The 20,110-nt window shown below is 46.0% G+C and overlaps 1 protein-coding gene across 1 annotated transcript in view; it reads left to right on the plus strand.

Moving 5' to 3' along the window:
* The first annotated feature begins 9,643 nt into the window (after positions 1-9,643).
* The window catches only part of ACAT1 (acetyl-CoA acetyltransferase 1), a 26,548-nt gene continuing 16,081 nt past the window's right edge, over positions 9,644-20,110 (plus strand). Inside the window, exons 1-2 of the mRNA XM_035008853.1 lie at positions 9,644-9,797; positions 18,833-18,880. Of these exons, the coding sequence (XP_034864744.1) occupies positions 9,726-9,797; positions 18,833-18,880 (120 nt within the window). The 5' untranslated portion in view covers positions 9,644-9,725. The remainder of the gene's footprint in view (positions 9,798-18,832; positions 18,881-20,110) is intronic.

Consider the following 20,110-nt stretch of genomic DNA (forward strand, 5'->3'; position numbering starts at 1 on the left):
ACAAGGAAGGATCTTCAGATATTCGTGCACTGAATAATGCTGTTATGTTTTGTTTTTTTTAAAATGCAATTAAAACTAGAAATAGCACTCTTGGTTTCTTTTGATCAAAAGAGGGAGCTGGTCTGCACAACATTGGGGGAGGGCAGATATAGGTGAGAAGATAAGTATTTAATAATATAACACTATTTGTTCACGCCCTGCTTCAGTATAGTAACTGGATTTAATGGTGACCTGAAAATGATATTAAATTTTTCCAACTTACAGACGTTGGCTTTCTTTAAGCAGGAGACTGCTACTTTAGATGTTTGTGTTAAATAAGGAGTTTTAAAATTTTATATGGCTGGAGAGCTTGTTTTGAAAAACTGAAGCTTATATTAATTTGTTGCTCCAGTTGTTTAAAAAAAAATGTATGGAGAGAAGTCGGTCATTTCAACTGCAGAGTCAGAATAGCAAAACAAAGATATTAAGTGTGTTCACTAACACACTTAATGTTTGTATACCTAATATTTATTATGCCAAATTTTGTTATCTCCAAATTTATTAAAAACAAGGCAGGAATCTACTCTCACATAATACAGTTATGTAACTATTTCTTGATCTGCAGCATAGAAATATTTTGGAATTTTAAAGTCTCATGATTAGGGATTTATAGCCTCAGGTTTCTGGAAAGGAAGACATTCTGTTTTAAAAAGGAGTGTCCGTTACGTAGGGGGAGGAGAAAAACCACAACATAAGACCTGAAAAGCATGAGCAAAATTGTTGCAGTCTTAATATGAGCAGTAAACTTGCCAAATATATGTACATATATATTTATATATTTTAAAAATAAACGTTTTTAAAATGTTCAGAAGGCAACACTTACCTTGTTCCTTTCAGTCAATCCAAAGTAGCAACTTACTAGTTGCCAGCGACTGAATACCCAGAGTGACGCAGAGTTCAGGACTTGAGGACACGGGCAGCTTAGCGGAGAAAAGTGTATTCCCCGTTGGCAAAGAGTGACTCTACGTGGATTTTTATTCATTATGCTGCACGTTCCAAGTTTTTTTGCAAATGCTTTTCTATCTTGTTTGATACTAAGTAATACTTTAAACCTATGATTTGGGAAATAGTAGGAAGTGGAGTGCTGAGCTTTGAAAGGTGCATGGTAGACAGTATTACGCAAGGTGCTTTCAGGACTGTTCCATGGAATCTGTCCCCAGTCCCAAGAGGCGTTGTGAGCTGCCTGCTGAAAGGAAGGAGAGCAAATTCAAAACATGGAAGGTGTCGCTGGGTATATTTATTCACATGCCTGTTCTGCAACTCATAGGAAATTGGAATTTTGTTTCTAATTTAAAATCTTACATTTAGCTCTGGGGGCAGCATGTGTCCGTTATTAGACCGAGTGCATTGTGGAGAATTAAACTAAATTGATGACTGCGGACGATGGATATATTTGAAATTAAAAAAAAATAATTTGTTATAATTGTGGCCCTTACATTTAACAAATAGTTCAGGATTGGGCATATTTGCTTCTCCCATATTCAAATGCCCAAGGGAAAACAGTGGAAGGGAGAATTACAGGTCATTTTTTAAAGTTTCAGATTTGTTCCTTTAAACCATAATTGTTCTCAGAACAGGTTTGGAATTTCTCATCTTTTTGGTCATTTTAAGAATGAGAGCCATGATGTTTTGATTTATAAAGGAAAGTTTAATGCAAAAGTGGGTAACTCTAAATCCATAGCCAAGTTTTCTATTAAATTTTATAAATTTTTTAATAGCTAATTATGTCCTAATTGTATTTTGGGAAATTGAACAGCAGCAAATACTGTAGACGTAACAGTTTTCATCGTTTTTGTTGTTGCTGTTATGTATACAAAAGTTCAACTACTTTTTGGTGTTAATGAAAACGATTTAGTTGACGAGGTGCCTGTGTGCCATTGTTCAGTTTTCTTTAAATGTGTCTTGATGATAGATTTGCTAATTTAAAAAAAAGAACCTGATAAAAACCTTCCCAGCGATTAGCGAAAGGTACGGAATCACAGTTAGTATCCTTTATTGAGTCCCTTTCCTCTGATTGCACTTCCAAGTGGTGCCATGGTGGTGAGGAGAATCCAGGCTGCCAGGAGTAGGGCAGTGGGACGCACCACAGCTTAATTTAAACTGTGAACACTAATACAAAGCTGGAGCCATCTGGAAAATGTTAACCTTTGTTGTCCTCATTGCCAGAGTAAAAAGAAACAATTTTGATGCTTACAATGCGATAAATATTAGGACATTTGTATTCCCATGATTTAATGAGGATGTTGAAATAAACTATGAAGTCTTCCAATTTTTACGTTTACTGGAGGGGTCCCTGCATTGTCAACCTGTTTATTTAAGTCTCTTATTTTATGCGTAAATGTTACAGTTTCCAAAAACGAACTGTTAGCTTTCTTATTTTTACTTTTTATTGAATTTAATACAAAATATGACCGGAGTAGTTACAAAGTATTTTGAATTATTTGCAGTAGGATGTCATTAGCCCGGCTCACAGGGCAAATTTTAAACATTCAATTTGGGTGAAGGTTCTAGTTTTTCAGAAAGATTTGCCATCTTAAACTCAAGCCGGTTTTTCTATTTTCATGTAAATGACTGGGATGCTATCTTACAAACTCTTCCAAGGTCATGTTTGTGAAATCAGCATTACCTGAGAGCTTTCCTGTCATCTACACTATATATGTCGTCTGGAGTGTTGAACAAATTTGCGTTCCTAAGTTGGACTTTATCTTCGTGTGGTATATACGGTTTTGAATGTGTGCCGCCTCGTACTGAGATGATAATGCTGTACAATTTTAAATGGTAGCAGTTTCTGTATGGAGTAGGCTGAAATATTTTGATGAACTGCTTAATTTTTGGATTTTATTTTTTAAGTTGTATAATTTATTTTCTTGCAAAATAAAAGTGTAATATAAAAGCTTTCACCTATCCAGAAAATATTGATGTTCTACTGTTAAGTAGTTTTTAAGACTTAAATTTGTGTAATAAGTATATTTATACATTTCATGGTGAAATAGTAAATCTTAGCCTTAGGAATCAGAAACATGAAAAGTAACCCACTTCTTTTAGATTTCAAATTTTAGTCCATAACGAAAGCTATCAGGAATGTCGCTTTTTCAGTGATGATAATAGCAGCCTAAGGTTATCATGCCTGGAAAAGATAAACTATTTCAGACCTGAAAGTGATTAATGCATCCTTTCACAGGTTAGATAAGCCGTGTCATAACCACAATTTAAGTTTTATATCAGATAAAAACAAATATAAAATTGTTTGTGTGTGCAAAATTGTGAAATATTTAAGTTTCAAAGCTAGGATAGTTTAGTAATAAGCTTATGAAGATGGACAGTGTCCTTCACAAAGTACCATAGCCTGGGTGGCTGATAAACCACAGAAATCTGTTTCTCACAGTCCCAGAGGCTGGAAGTCAAGGGTGAGGAAGGTGTCGGTGTGGTTGGTTTGGGTGATGAACCTCTTGCACGGTGCAGCTGCTGACTTCTGGGTGTGTCCTCACATGGAGGAAAGAGGGCTGAGAGAACTCCCAGGGTCTCTTCCGTAAGGGCACTACGCTCATTCACGAAGGCCCTGCTTCCTGAGCTAGTCATCTCTCACAGCCAGCACCCCACCTACGAATACCATCCCTTTGGGGATTAGGTTTCAACGTATGGTTTTGGGGGAGACACAGACCTTAAGTCTATTGTATTCATAGTGACCTTAAGCTCAGCTTGGGACTTGAGCAGGGATTGGGGTGGGGTGGGGAGTTGATAGAAAAGTATGGTCTCGGTATAAGACTCACCTAAACCTAGAGATAGATTTACCATTAAACTTTCAGGGCCCCAGGAATTTTGTATCGGCATACCTCATTGCACTTCAGTTTATTACACTTTGCAGATGAGGGGTTTTGTTTTGTTTTTGTTTTACAGATTTAAGGTTTGTGACAACCTAGCTTCATTTTCCAATAGCATTTGCTCACTTTGTGTCTGAATCACATTTTGGTCATTTTTGCAATATTTGAAACTTTAATTATATTTGTTACGGTGATCTGTGATCTTTGATGCTACTTATGTAATGGTTTCAGGTGCCCCAAACTGCACCCACACGAGGACGGTAAACTCAACCGACAAATGTGTGTGTGCAGACTCCTCCACCAACTGACTGTGTCCCCATCTCCCTCTCCTCAGGCCTCCCTGTTCCTGAGACACAACAGTATTGAAATTGGACCAATTAATAACCCTACAGTGGCGTTTAAGTGTTCAAGTGAAAAGAGGAGTCGCACATCTTTCACTTTAAATCAGAAGCTAGGACTAATTAAGCTTAGTGAGGTGTGTGTTGAAAGCGGAGATAGGCCGAAAGTGAGGCCTCTTTTGCCAAACAGCCAAGTTGTGAATGCAAAGAGGAAGTTCTTGAAGGAAAGTAAAAGTGCTACTCCAGTGAACACACGAATGATAAAGCCAAACAGCCTCATTGCTGATACAGAGAAAGTTCTAGTGGTCTGGACAGAAGATCAAACCAGCCATAACTCCTTTAAGCCAAAGCCTGACCCAGGGCAAGGCCCTAACTCTCTTCAATTTCGTGAAAGCGGAGAGAGAAGAAGCTGCAGACTGAAGCTAGCAGAGGTCAAGTGCAAGGTACAGTAATGAGAGCTGATGTTCAAGCTGCAGCAAGTTCTCCAGAAGAATTAACGAAGGTGGCTCCACTTAACAGATTTTCAGTGTGGATGACCTGGCCTCCTACTGGAAGAAGGTGCCATCTAGGACTTTGCTAGAGAGAAGTCAACGCCTCAGAGCTTCAAAGGACAGGCTGACTCTTAGGGATTCATGCAGCTGGTGACTAAGTTGAAGCCAATGCTCACGTACCATCCTGAAAACCCTAGGGCCCCTTAAGAATTACGCCGCATCTTCTGTCCATGCCCTACAGATGGAACACCAAAGCTTGGATGTGAGAAGAGTATGTATTGGCACAAAATTAGACACGTAAATAGAACAGGATAAAGAGCCCAGAAATAAACCTATGCGTGTACCATCAATTAATCTGTGACAAGGGAGGCAACAATACACAATGGGGAAGGGACAGTCTTTTCAACAAACGGTGTTGGCCAAACTGGGCCACTGTTTTTAAGATTTATTTACTCATTTGAGGGGGGAGGGGCAGAGGGAGAGGGAGGATGTCAAGCAGACTCCCTGCAGAGCGCAGAGTCTGATGAAGGGCTCCATCCCACAACCCTGAGGTCATGACCCTGAGTCGAAATCAAAAGGCGCTCAGCTGACCGAGCCACCCAGGCGCCCCCAAACTGGACCACTTCCTTAGGCCGTGCACAAAATTAAGTGGTTAAAGACCTAAATGTGAGACCTGAAACCATGAAACTTGGGGCGCCTGGGTGGCTCAGTCGTTAAGCGTCTGCCTTCAGCTCAGGTCATGATCCCAGGGTCCTGGGATCGAGCCCCACATTGGGCTCCCTGCTCGCCCGGGAGCCTGCTTCTCCCTCTCCCACTCCCCATGCTTGTGTTCCCTCTCTGGCTATCTCTCTCTCTGTCAAATAAATAAAAATCTTTAAAAAAAAAAAAAAAAAAGACTATACCAAAATGAAGCAAAGGAAGCCATCAACAGAACAAAAAGACAACCCAGTGAATGGGAGGAAATACTTATAAGTGATACACCCAACATGCAGGTAATAACTAAAATGTATAAAGAACTCATTCACCTCAACACGAAAAAAAAAATCAACTAAAAAGGGCAAATTTGTAATTTTATGTAATTTTTTTTCTCAAAGAGAGTCCCCCAAAATATCAAAAGTCGGATCCGAGCCTGCTAAAACTGAATACAAAAAGAAACCTGTGTGGTGCATACATAGTAGGTGCTCAAATGTGGGGTGAGTGAATGAGAACATGTGCGCTTGAGAACAGCATAGATAGAGTTCGGTATCTTAACCTTTGAATGAGGAGCCTTTATTTTCTAATTGCTCATGCTAAGCTCTAAAATCAATACGGACTTTGTATGTCATTACACTTCTGTTTTGACGAATGGACAGTCTGGAGTCTTAGATTCTTGATTTACAAACTTTTATGAATTTCTGATGAAAGAAAAAGACATCCATGTAATTATATACACAATTGTGTAGATTTTAAATGTTCCAACACTGAAGATCAAAAAGTATGATAGTGACGTCCTAGAGTGAGTACAGAAAGTAGCAACTTGCTCTCTGGCCTGGTAATGATCTAAGTCACATGCGCTTATCCAAATTTAGATCTACTCTCCTCTCTGCCTGCTCGTCTAAAGAATGACAGGAGACTTCCCTGGGTGTTAATGATTTTTGCTGTTTTCATTCAAGAAATCCAGTATTTTGGGAGCCTGGGTGGTTCAGTCGTTAGGCGTCTGCCTTCGGCTCAGGTCACGATCCCAGGGTCCTGGGGTCGAGCCCCGCATCGGGCTCCGTGCTCAGTGGGAAGCCTGCTTCTCCTTCTCTGCCTCCCTCTGCTGCTTCTCCTGCTTGTGCTGTCTCTCAAATAAATAAACAAAATGTTAAAAAAAGAAAAGAGTCACACACTTGCTCCACTTAGGAACTAACTCAGTCTCCCAGGTCAGAAACCTTGATCGAATTCTCTACTGCTTCCCTCCCCACCGCACTTTATTAATTCTCTGTTTTATATCTACAATCTGACCTTTGTTTACCTTCACTTCTACTGTGTTTGCTGAGTGTTAAACATTTCATGGCATGTTTATACCATCCCAGGTAGCTGCTGGCTTGCTTCTTGGCCTACATTTTGAAGTGGACTATCTACATGTACAGAGTGGTAAGTAGTGGTCAGTGGGATTGTTTGCTTTAAATCTGTGACATTTGGGGGGGCACATGGGTGGCAGAGTCGACTGAGCGTCCGACTCTTGGTTTCAGTTCAGGTCATGATCTCAGGGTGGTGAGATTGAGCCGCACCGGGCTCCGTGCTCAGTTCAGAGTCTGCTTGAGATTCTCGCCCTCTGTCTCTCCTGCTCATGCTCTCTCAAATAAATACCTCTTAAAATCTGTATCCATATCTATATATCTTTTTTTTTTTTTTTTAAGATTTATTTATTTTGACAGAGACAGCGAGAGAGAGAACACAAGCAGGGGGAGTGGGAGAGGGAGAAGCAGGCTTCCCGCCAAGCAGGGAGCCTGATGCGGGGCTCGATCCCAGGACCCTGGGATCATGACCTGAGCCGAAGGCAGATGCTTAACGACTGAGCCACCCAGGCGCCCCCATATCTATATATCTTGGGCCTCACACACACACACACATACCCAGAGCTTAAGCATGGATACATATCGTAATGATTTTTCTTTCAGTAGCTGTTGAAGCAATAGGTATGAAAAAGTTTTTACTTGGCCTGGAAGAGGCTCAGCAAGAGAGAAGGCATTGAGTGTGATATTCAAAGGAAGGAGGTAGGACTTGGTGACCTTGAATATAGAGGCTCTGGTAGGTGAAGGAATCAAGCACTACTTTAAGGGACAACCTGGGTGCCTGGGAAGTTAAAGATAGAGGTGCTGTGTTTATCTATTGCTTTGTTAAAACAAAGAAACAACCCCGAACATAACAAAAACAGCCATTTAATTTCTTTCTTGGGTTCTGTGGATCATGAATTCAGGGCACAGAAGGGAGGGCTTATCTCTGCTCCATAATGACTGGGCTTTCAGCTGGAAGGGTTGAATGCTGGGGACTGGAATCATTTTAAGGCTTTTTATCCATATTTCTGCCTAGACCTAGCCTGGGAAGTCACACGACCTCATTTCTGCCATACTGCACTGGTCCCGGCAGTCCGGGTTCGGATTCCAGGGGAGGGAACACAAACCCCAGTCACATGGAAAGAAGAGCTTGTCGGTGGGGCTAACTACAGGTGTGGCCATCTTTGAAAAATACCATCTCCCTCAGCTGTCAAAACAATTTCAAACAACATAATGAAGGGTGGGAATTTTACTTGAGGAAAAATATGGGCTTGGGGTAAGTTGTAAGCTGTCACTCCTTGTATCTTCTTTTTTAAAAAAAGATTTTATTTGAGAGAGAGAGCAGGCGCACGAGATGGGAGAGGGGCAGAGGCAGAGGGAGAAGCAGACTCCCCGCTGAGCAGAGAGCCTGACTCCCAGGACTCTGACATCATGACCTGAACTGAAGGCAGATGCTTCACTGACTGAGCCACCCAGGTACCCCACTCCTTGTATCTTCTATATGACAATAAAAGAAAATAATGTTAGAGACAAAAAGATTTGTTGTCTCCAGGTGAAGATTTAAGGTTAAGTAATGGGTTCCCAAAATGTGAGGACAATCATCATAGCTGACATGTCCATGGTTCTCTGGGAAAAGGAACAGCAAAGTGATGCAATGTTGAGATAATCAGTTCTGACCCCAGCTTCACCACTTTGTGTGCAACTGTGACAAAAAAGTTAACTTCTTAGTATTTCATTCAATTAGTTCCTTAGTTAAGGGGTGGATAAGAATAGCATGTAATACATGGAGTTTTTGTGAAGAATAAATATAATTTTTTTTTAAAGATTAATTTATTTTAGAGAAGGAGAGAGCACGAGTGGGGGAGGGGCAGAGGGGAAGGGAGAGAGAATCCCCAGCAGAGTCCCTGCTGAGCATGGAGTCCAACTCTGGGCTTGATCTCACAATCCCGAGATCATGACCTGCGCTGAAATCAAGAGTACAACCCTTAACCAACTGAGCCACCCAGACTCCCCAAGATTAATATAATTCTTATTAATTGGGCACCTGGCTGGCTCAGTAGGTTGTGCATGCAACTCTTTTGCTGTTGTTTTTGTTTTTTAAAGATCTTAGGGGCACCTAAATATATTCCCTCTCTCACTGTCTCTCTCTCTGGGCACAAGCAGGTGGAGGGGCAGAGGCAGAGGGAGAAGCAGGCTCCCTGCTGAGCAGGGAGCCCCATGCGAGACTCGATCCCAGGACCCTAGGATCATGACCTGAGCCACCCCAGCATGCAACTCTTGATCTCTGGGTCTGAGTTCGAGCCCCATGTTGGGCATAGAGATTACTTAAAAGATAAATAAGTAAATCTAAATTAAACATTCTTATTAATTGCTCAGTAAAGTTAGCTATTAGCATGTCTTCCATTCCTCCTCTTACAGAAGTGTAGTTGCAAACGTAGCTCATCATAAATTAAAAGATAATTGGGGGGGCGCCTGGCTCCCACCATTAAGCGTCTGCCTTCGGCTCAGGTCATGATTCTGGGGTCTTGGGATCGAATCCAGCCTCGGGCTCCCTGCTCAGCGGGAGTCTGCTTCTCCCTCTGCCCCTCGCCCCCGTGTGTGTGCTCGCTCGCTCTGAAATAAATAAAACCTTTAAAAGCAAACAAAAAGCTAACTGGATTGCTCAGTAACATCTGAATGAGCTGGGCGGGTCTGAGTGGGAGAAGCCAGCTCCACGAGCAGAAGACGCTCGGGTCAGGACACCTACACTTGCCGCGCGCCAAGGTCGGAGCGGCGGAAAGGGGACTGGCGGTCTGTCACGTGCCGGCCGGATTCCGCGCCGGCGCCTCAGGCCGAGTCCGTACTCTGAGGCTCCGCCCCCTGCCGCCACGCCCCGTCCTGTCGGCCAATAGCCACGCACGCCGCCGCCGTCCGAGGCTGCTATTGGAGAGGGCGGGGTGGGCGGGGCAGCGGCGCGGGGACTTGGCCGCGCGCGTCCGTCGTCTCCGCCTGTCAAGTGTGTCCAGGCGCTCGGAGGTCATGGCTGTGCTGGCGGCCCTTCTGCGCGGCAGCGCACGCGGGCGCGGCCCCCTGCTCCAGAGGCCGCTGCAGGTGGGGGCGGCTGGGACCCGGGCCGCGGCGTGCCGGCACCCCTGCCTGGGAGGGCCGCGCTCGCGGCGCGCGGCGCCCGGGCTGTGGGCCTCCGGGCCCGCGCCGGGAAGCCCCCTGCCCGCGCACGCGCACGCGCACGCGCGCCGTACGTGGCCCCGGTGCGTCGCGGGCGTTTGCGGGGTCTCCGCCGCCGCCTGCCGCTCGCTTGCGCGTGGGCTGCGCGGGCGCGGCTCTCCGCCGCCGGAAGGGCCCACCCTGGTGCTGCCTGGCCGGCCGCCGGCGCCGTACGCCTTCCCCGGGATTTTCTTTACAGCGTGCTGTGTTCCTGCGCTGGGGCATCCCCGGGCCTGCGGGCGTGGGGCCCCAAGGGGGGAGGAGAAGACGCCCCGGCCCGACGCGGCCTGACACTGACCGGGGAAACGAGGGGTTCCTCCGTACGCGAGGAGCAGATGGCGCCGGGTGTTCGGCACCGAGGGCGTCCAGCGGCGCGCCTCGCTCCCGCCTGTTGTGCTTGGGGAGCGCGGGAGCCAAGGCCTTGGAAGGGAGTCTTTCCAAGAGGGTCAAGGCGGGGAGCCTGCGTCTTAGGTTGGCGGCCTGGCAGAACCTGGCAGGAGCAGAGGACTTAAGGTGGGGCTGGTGAAGCGTGATGTGACAGGTTGGTTCCCGTGGGACACTTTGCAGTCCACCCATGTTCGAGAGCTGGAATCTGACCCAAGTCAGTGGAGACCGTTGATGGCTGGGGGTTTGTCGTAGCCAGAGGTCGGGGGGCACGGAGGTGCGGGGAGGGCAAAAACATGACTTTGGCGTGAAGTACCTTGAGCTGCATGCTGGCCAGAGGAGAGCGGTTGCAGCGTTGTGCAAGCGATTTGTGAAAGCACAGATGTGGAACTTGGCAAATAGGGAGTGGGTGTGAGGAGCCAGGAGGAAAAGGGAGAGTCGAAATCACCCTGGGTGACTGAGCTAATGGAAGAGTCAGGAGGAGCGGGCTTCCACGGAAGAGGAGCCCTTCTTTCTTTCTTTTCCCCTCTAACCTAGCGGCACGGGGGAACTGGGAAACGGACCCAGACCAGTTCCTCGTCAGCATATCCGTGCTTTCGTGGAATGATTTGGGAAGTCAGGAAAATAAAAGTACGTTGACCAGGTGAATTAGGTGAGCTAGGTCCTCTAAAAAAAACAAAAACGAATGCAGAAACCCTCTTAATTTGTAGTTTAATTAAGAACTTACGATCAGGCGGATGTTGCTGATGAGGAGAATGTAGCTGTAGGTTTTACAGCGTATGATTTGTGGTCCTCATTTTATCGAATTCTAGGAATCCGTATTGGTAGTTGTTTGAAAGAAGTGGTCATTTACTGGAAAAATCCTGTTGTGCCAGTTTGTTGAGTGGAACTCGACCTTCACCCATTGCACTGGCTCTTTGAGGTTTGCCTTCAAATAACAAAGTCTCCCTTGTGGTCAGTAAAGTAATGGACTAATTTATCGGAGCTTGTTGCCTTTCCAGCTGTAACCACTTTTTTTTTTTTTTTTTTTTAAATATATCCCCTTTCTCTTTAAGCCTCTGGTAACTAGATTTCTGTGCCCCTCATTTGAAGAATACCAGTGCTTTTGTGTGTGTGTGTGTGTTTTTCATCTTGATCTTATACTGCATTTGATACTCCTTCAGACTCCTCTGTTTTGCTGTTTTGACCCCAAATTATTGTTTAATACTCAGACTTTAAAAAAATTTCTGGGGCGCCTGGGTGGCTCAGTCGTTAAGCGTCTGCCTTCGGCTCAGGTCATGATCCCAGGGTCCTGGGATCGAGCCCCGCATCGGGCTCCCTGCTCAGCGGGAAGCCTGCTTTTCCCTCTCCCACTCCCCCTGCTTGTGTTCCCTCTCTTGGTGTGTCTCTCTCTGTCAAATAAATAAATAAAAAATCTTTAAAAAAAAAAAAATTCTTGCATTGTGCCAGTCCTCAGCCTGTTTGTTCCCAGTTCTTTTCCCTCCTTTCCTCTGTAGGGCTGTGGGGCTGACTGTTGCAGGTGCAAAAATCACAGTGTCTGTCAGCCAGCTTCTGGTTGGGTCCAGACACTGGTAGGAGACTGGGAGATAGCAAGGGAGAAGCCAGGATGATTCTTTTCTGTCTACCCTTAGGTGGTATTTCTGAGAATGTCTGTGGCTCCTTTGGTTCTTGCTTTTGCAAGGTAACCCTGACCCCTTGGCTTTGGTAACCTTGCTGCTTCCCTTTGTCCCAACAGCCTATGTGTGCTAATTCCTTCCTGTTGCTAATCTCTACCGCCTGTCTCCTGTTCTTAGTTTTTCTATCACCTGTATGTTTAATCTCTGCATTAAATTATATTTCAGATAGAATGATTTTTATTTTCCTGGTTGAATCCTGATGGATAGATACCCTCACGGTTTTTACTCCCTTCCCATTCCGTTTCACCCTGTGGATTTTTGCACCTCAGTCCTTGGGCCTTTCCTCTTTTACAGGACAAAAGAACAGAGTACTGTGGCGAGGCGGCAAGTATTGATAGCAATCTGAAGTGGTAGTAAAGGTAGGCAGAGGTGGATAGATGCCAGAGATAGCCTGGAGGTAGAATCTTTTGACCTGAATGACTGATGGGCTAAGAGGAGCTTAGTGAGAAGGAGTTGGGTATAATTTGGAGGCCTTGGCCTGCCATTTAGGTGATCAGTAGTGGTTTTCAGAGGAACAGATGTGACTGTAGAAAGTGATGAATTGTATTTTGGACTTGAGTTTGGAGTTGCTGGTTTGATGACTAAGAGAACTGGAGGAAATCGAGATTTGGGAATCATCAGCTGCTGATGACAGTGGCATCCATGGGCATTGGTGAGCTCACCGAAAGCAGGTGGAGAGGGAGAAGCGGGGAGGGCTTAGCATGGGGCCTTTGGGACACGGTGTTTCAGGACAGGCCAGACAGGCAGGAACCTGCCGAGGTGAGTGAAGAGAGAGGATAGGTTATGGAAGAAAAGCAGGGGAATGTAGTGTCATTTGAAAGCCAAGGGAAGTGAGATTTTCTACAAGGAGGGTGTATTACTTCCTTGGGCTGCTGTAACAGAATACCACCAATTGGGCAGCTTACAGCAACAGAAACAGTTCTGGAGGCCAGGAAATCAGAGATCATGATGTTGGCAAGACCCCTCTCCCTCTAAATTACCCCCTTGCCTCGTCCTTGTTTCTGGTAGTTTGCTGGCAATCTTTGGAAGCCCTTGGTTTGTAGATCTATCATTCCTACTCTCCATCTGCACAAGGCAATCTCCACCCCCCCCCCCCCGCTGTCTTCATCTTCTGTGCTTATCTTTCTCTGCATTAAGATTTTCTCTTTTTATAAAGACATCAGTCATACTGGATTAGGGCCACCCTAATGACCTCATTTTGACTTGATTAATTCTATAGAGACCACATTTATAAATAAAGTCACCTCCTAAGGTACTGAGGGTTAGGACTTCTCTTTTTTTTTTGGTGGGGTTGGGAGGCACAATTCAACCCCTAATAGAGCACTCAGTGCTGTAAAAATTTAATATAACAAAGGGGTTATGTAAGATTTTTTTTTAAAAGATTTTATTTAGTTATTTGATAGAGACACAGCGAGAGAGGGAGAGGCAGGGAGCCCGATGGGGGGCTCGAAGACAGATGCTTAATGACTGAGCCACCCAGGCACCCCGGGGTTATGTAAGATTTTAACAAGGGAATTATATAAATGAAATACCTAAAATGAAAATTGATTGAAATTAGCAAAACTCATTAATACTTGGGGAGCTTTATAAAGACCTTAAGAAATATAGATTTGATGGGGCGTCTTGGGTGGCTCAGTCAGTTAAGCATCTGACTCTTGGTTTTGGCTCAGGTCATGATCTCATGGGTTGTGGGATCAAGCCCCATGTTGGCTTCTCGCTGGGTGTGGAGCCTGCTTGGGATTCTCTCTGCCATTTCCCTCCCTCCCCCCCCCCCCCCCCCAGCCCCCCCTTTTCAAAAAAAAAAAAAAAAAAAATCTTAAAAAAATCTTTAAAAAATACAGATTTGAGGTACAGATTACAGTTTAAGGGAATTTTGCTTTCCTTACACAGACAATTATATGCATAAACACAAGGTATTTTAAATACTAACTGCTAAGCTCTCTATACTAAGAAGTTGAAAAGCTCCCAAAATGGTTTAATCAGTTTTCTCAAAATATTTTGTTGATTATGGCTGAATTTCTAACTCACTTGGCTCATTTTTATAGTTATTTTGGCATGTAGATGTTCCCTGTGAATTTACCTGTCTCCTGTGGTTCTGCCTGTTTCTACAATGGAATAAAGAGACGTTAGTGGTCCTGTTGACACACTTGATCAGTGAAGTATATCAAGCAAATCATTAGTTCCTGAAAGATAATGCGGTACTTTGGAAAGTACTTACCTCAGCTTCCTAAATTGTATTATTATTTTTTAAATAAACTCATATGTATAATATACAGTGTATCTATTGTACATATAAGGGTACATATCTAAGTATATATACATATACATGTATTTATAAATAGAGTCAGACCGCTTAGATTTGAAATACCAGCTCTCCCCTTACTGGCTGTGTGACTCTGGGCAAGTTGCATGACCTCACTGTGCCTTCTTTTCCTTACCTGTAAAATACGAATGGTAGTAGCCACTAGCTGGTTGCATCTGTGACACGTAGTCCAGGTCTGTGCCCTCCGCCCTGGAGCCCTTGCCTGGCCCTGCGGCGCTCCTCCACGACCTCTGCCTCGTGCCAAGTGTGTTCGTGGTTCTCCTCCTTCCCTGGGCCAGGTGCTCCTTTCCTAGGTCTCCCCAAGGCTGCTCTCTAAGACTCACTTCTCCGCTCCAGTGGCCTCCCCACGAGCCCCCACGTAGGGTAGGCCCTCACCCCCTAGCCGTGTCACTGGCTTCCGAACGTACCTATCCTGCCCGCAGTGTTATTTCTCACACTTGCTGGGAAGCTTCAGATTTTGTTCAAATATACTGCCATCAGGGGGAGACAGACAGTGAGTGATTACCTATCTCTTTTCGGAACTCACAGTGTAGTGTGGAGACAGGTCACCGAGGGGCACAAAAGCCGCCTGGCTCGGGCAGCTGAGGTTTCAGGGCCACAGTGCGGCTGAGTGGCCCCGGGACGCAGATCACACTCTGCTGGTTGTGTTCATCCCCTGCCTACCGGTGACACTGTCGGCAGGGAGGCCGACTTTCCTGGGGTGGTCGGGGAGGAGCACTGTGGGAAGGTGTCGTCCATGCTCAGACCTCAGGGTACAAACGGGCTGCGTGGGGAGCAGGGGCTGGGCTGTTACTCGCAGTATCTGGCCGGTGCGGCTGGCGTGGAGCAAGAGTGATGTGAGCCCGGGAAGAACCGAGGAGCTGAGTCGCTGCAGGATGACCGACAGGGTTTGGATGTCATCCCGGGAGCGATGGAAAGCCGTGGAAGGATTGATCAGGGCAGCGATGAGATGTGATGGATGTGTTTAAAACCGGCTGGACGGTGGGCGGGAAAGTCCGGGGTGACGGGCTGTGAGTCACGTGCCTGTGCTGCTAGTGAGACAGACGAGGGGACACAGGGGCCGCGGTGGAGACGAAGCCCGGGGAAGAAGTGAGCTCCATTTTGGACACAGAGTTGGCAGCGTCCGTGGTGGAGTATCTGGGTTTTAGGGCAGGACGAAGGACAGGGCTGGGATTTGGGCTCGAGCACCGGGTAGATAGATGGTAGTGTGATGCTCTGAGGGGGGTCGTACTGGGAAGAAGCTGGTTTCCTGGGTGGGAATTGGGCGTGGTGATGGGGACGTTAGATAGAAGCTGTCCCTGGGCCCTGGGACTGTGAGCCTGGAGGTCAGCAGGAAGGTCAGGGCTGCAGAGGATGGAGATGCGGGTTCAGGAGCCGGTGAAGCTGGCAGAGGGCAAGGGACTGGGGTCGGGGTGGGGGCTCTCCAGCCCCGAGACAGGGTGGGCAGGGGAGGAGGAGGGGGCCCAGCTGGCTGGGAGGGAACCTCAGACCTTGCGAGCGCAGACGCCCAGCAATGGGTGGCTCGGGTGGGGGGTCCCCTGGACGTCCCGCGGAGGAGGCCAGCGCGGCTCCTGGCCGCTGCTGGCAGGGCTGTGCTCGTGGGGGGCCTGGCGCAGTGTGGGCGCTCGTGTGGACAGCCTGGGGGGCGGTGTGGGGGGAGGCGGCGGAACGGTGACTGGGAGGTGAGCCCGGGGAAACAAACTCCAAGTCACTGGGTGGAGAACTCGTGTCCCGGTGCCGGCTCCGTGAGAATGTGGGTTCAGGGAAGTTGGCTTGTGTTGTTCGGGTGGAAGGAAGTAGGGCCTGTGTGTGCTTGTGGAATGATCGGGGAGTAGGGGGGCGAATAGAGGTGGGGGAAGACCTGAAGGTGGGGCAGGGGGCCAAACGGAGAGGCCAGGGAGGCTTCCTTTGGAGCCAGCCGTCTCGTGCGGGAGAAGCCGCTCGGGTTGCCGGGAGGCACATCCCATGCCAGACTCGCACCAGGCAAAGGGCATCTTCCCACGGGAGGCAAGCGCGTGGCATCCCAGGCTAGGAAATAAAGCGTTGCTGCCCTTGCTGGAACCTGGACGGGGAGGTCACTGACAAGGAATCTTCTTTTGTCTCTTGTAGTGTGTCCTGCTCTTTCCCCTTCTTGCCCCTGAGTACTTTGTTCTAGTCCTTTCTTCTCTGCTTGCTAATGGCGTCTCTCTTTGCTGTCACCTCTGCTTTGACACAGCAGTGGTCGGCTGTGGTGCCGACTAGCTCCAGCACCGGGGACCACCCCGTTCACGCGCCTGTCGTCATCCAGCCGACCCAGTCTCTCATCCGTCCACCCCACTCCTGGTCCTGTCCGCTCCGGCCAGTGCGGGGAGGGTGGGAGTCGGAGGTACTTGGGGCTGTTCCTTCCGCACCCTTATGAGAAGGGAGTGTGGTTGGAGGGTCAATGACTGACATGTTTACCACAAATGGGGACTTTTAAAAAAATTCTCTGCTTTGGATACAGGCCACAAAGTATATCGGGTTTCCATTAAAAGTTTATTAGTTTCCAGATATTTGGGAATACAAGTGGGAACTTTTAATGCAGAGTTCGATCACAGATAATAGGCTGGAATCCTTCAGCAGCAGCCCACATTAGCTGACCTGTGAGCGGTGCACAGCTGATGGCGAGGAGTCCTTCCACGAGGCAGGTGGACCCAGCTGTTGCCTGTCGGTCCGTCCGCAGGTGTATTCGTGAGCTGTGGAGAGTGAGAGCACAGACCTCGGGGCGCCCGGCGGCGCAGTCGGTTAAGTGTCCGACTCTCGGCTCAGGTCGTGAGATCGGGCTCCGCACTCGGCGTGGCATCAGCTCCAGACTCTCTCTCTCCCTCTGCCCCTCCCCCTGTTCTCGTATGCACGCTCCTCTCTCTCTGAGATGAAGCTTAAAAAAAAAAAAAAAGCACAAACCTGCTAATTTAATGACGCAGCTTCCCGAGGCACAGATAGAGATGGCAGATAAATTTTTTTCAAGGTCTGCACAAACAGGTTAATTTGAAAGTAACAACATGTCGGTGACCTCTGTTGTGTTTACAGTGGGTGTATGGGAACGATGAATGTACGCAACTTGGGACTCCTGCCTGAAGCATTTCAGTGGCACCCCGTATTTGGAGACCCCTGCACAACGCCAAGGAATCCTTCTCCTCTGAACCCTGGGGTGGCTTGTTTATTATGCCTCTCTTAGGTTTTTTACCAAGCTGTCTTTGGACAGTGGAATATGTACGGTTAATTTTAACATTTCTCCTTTTGTAAGATTGTAGTCCTGCTCAAGTGTAGGGACCATGTTTTACGGATCTCAGATTCCCGATGGAGCCCTCTGTAACAGCAGTGATCTCAGTGGTTATTGAGCAAGTGAGGGGTCAGGTAGTGGGAGGCGTGTCTGTCATCTCTTCCTCACAAAGACCCAAAAGCCACCTCTTCAGAAGAGGGACTGCACCAAATGCTGTAATGATTATGGCTTTGAATAAAGCCAGGATTAAATTAGGTGATTTCTTAGAGCAAAGGTGTTTATATGAACTTTCTACATAAAAGCGACTTACTCTGTCATCTTAACATTGGAAAAAGGATTTTCTTAAGTCCTGTTCTACAGCCTAGTAACACACTCTGTCTCGAAGTGGCCGATTGCATGAATCTGTTCTCATCTGAACACGTTATTGTGGTTTTCTCTCTGCTTATAACCACTCTGTCACATCTTTCTTTCTGTGCTCTATTATAAATCGAAAGCTTTCACTGGGTGTTCGCATTAAGTCAGGCTAGCTTTTAGATGTTTGTAGGCTTGTTTATTGCTCTGAGGTATGATTGGCCATTTACAACTATCAACAAGATTAGGTTCTAAATATAAGTTGTCATTTTTGAGTATTTATTATGCTCTCTGACTTCAGAGGATAAAAAAATTTATTCTTTGTTCTTTGTCCTGCAAACTGTCCAGTTTCAGATCAGTCGGGTCTCTGAACTGTAACTAGCACTTTCTCTCCTTGTTCTTGTTGGCATTTGTTCCTAAGAATGGTGTGGAAAGAATGGACATGTAGGGGCAAGATACTTACTCATTTCTTTCTTAAAAAATAACTTATTTGGTAAGGTAGACCATATTTGTATGAGGTGTGTTTGCTTCAAATAAATGAGATCCATTTGTTAGAAGTGGAGGAAGGAAAGAGCAAGTTTAAGTTAAATAAAATATTTTTTTGAACAATAAGGACATTTTCGTGTGGTACTCTGAAATTAGTTTAGAAAAAAATTAATTTAGAAGATTTAACTGCATTTTATACAAAGCTTATACTTAAAGGCTTATAGATTTAAAGTTTATAAAGGTATCAGAAGTTAAAACATTTGCAATGAACAGCTAATCAGAAAAGTATAGTATAAAGTAGTAAATTTTTTCTGATTATAAATGATATATGCTGTGTAGAACATGGAAATAAAAATATAAGGAAGCAGAAAGAACTCACTGAAACCCTACCACTGAGAAGTATAAAATGATGTAGATTAAAATTTTTCACATTATAACTTTACAAATATTTATATTACAGGAAATAAGATACATGGAGCGAAGTTACATATCAAAACCCACTTTGAATGTAAGTATAAATTTAAATTGTGCTTTAAAATTTCAAGAATTTAAAAGGAAATATAGACAATAAAAATGCATATTCTTATATTTGCATGTATGTCGGGTCATCTTGGGATGCTGCAGGGGTTAGGAATAGCTAGTTATTGGCAGATCCCGGTGAAGAGGTCACAGTCTAGGTCCCTGCGCAGTTGCCACTGCTTCCCCAGTGTCTCCCGCGGAAGAACCTTCCTCTCAGACTGTGCCGTGTTCCTCCTTACTCTCAGGGACCCGCATTGTATTGTGAGGGATACATGGAAGATCCTAGAAGAACGGAACCGAACCGGGCTGGGGATGAGACAGGGAGGACCGTCATCTGATCACGTGGTGCTTTCAGAGGGGCACTCTCTGTCTGACGGGTCCCTTGGATGACTTAGTAATAGCCTTCTGTCAAAATCTAAGGAACAGTTCTCGTCTTATCCCCGAGCTCAGTAGGAGAATGTGGAAGGGAAGTGTAAGGAGAGAATTGTTAAGAGAGCTTTTAGCTCCTTTTTCTTCAATCTCATATTATTGTTCGTATGAATCATTTAGGAAGTTATGACTCTGCGGAGTCCTCATTAAGCAGTACAGCCCCACGTCGCATGCAGGTCTGGATTCCCAGCCCAGAACTGCCTTCAGGAAGGAAGCCGTTTGGTTAGGGTTCTTGATCGTGCAGTGAACAGGGTAAAGTGATCATTTCTTAAATTTTCACTGAGGAGTAGAAGTGAAATTTAAGCTTCTGGTGTGGACAACTGGGAAGGATCTATGCTTATTTTATTTTATTTTTTTAAAGATTTTATTTATTTATTTGACAGCGAGAGACACAGCAAGAGAGGGAACACAAGCAGGGGGAGCAGAAGAGGGAGAAGCAGGCTTGCTGTTGAGCAGGGAGCTGGATGCGGGACTCGATCCCAGGACCCTGGAATCATGACCTGAGACGAAGGCAGACACTTAATAACTGAGCCACCCAGGCGCCCGATTTATGCTTATTTTAGACTTGGTTTGTCTTAGGTTTTCTTTTAGATCTTAAATCATAAAGCACCATCAGTGAACTGATTAGTCTTACTGCTATCCAGATATTTAGATTATTTTAATCTTTATTGAGTAAATAGTCATTCATAAATAAGTCTGTCTAGGGGCACCTGGGTGGCTCAGTCAGTTAAGCATCTGCCTTCAGCTCAGGTCAGGATGGGATTGAGCCCCACATCAGGCTCCCTGCTCA

This window comes from Mirounga leonina, unplaced genomic scaffold, assembly GCF_011800145.1.
Source record: "Mirounga leonina isolate KUSES-001 unplaced genomic scaffold, KU_Mleo_1.0 Mir_153, whole genome shotgun sequence".
Lineage (NCBI taxonomy): Eukaryota > Metazoa > Chordata > Mammalia > Carnivora > Phocidae > Mirounga > Mirounga leonina.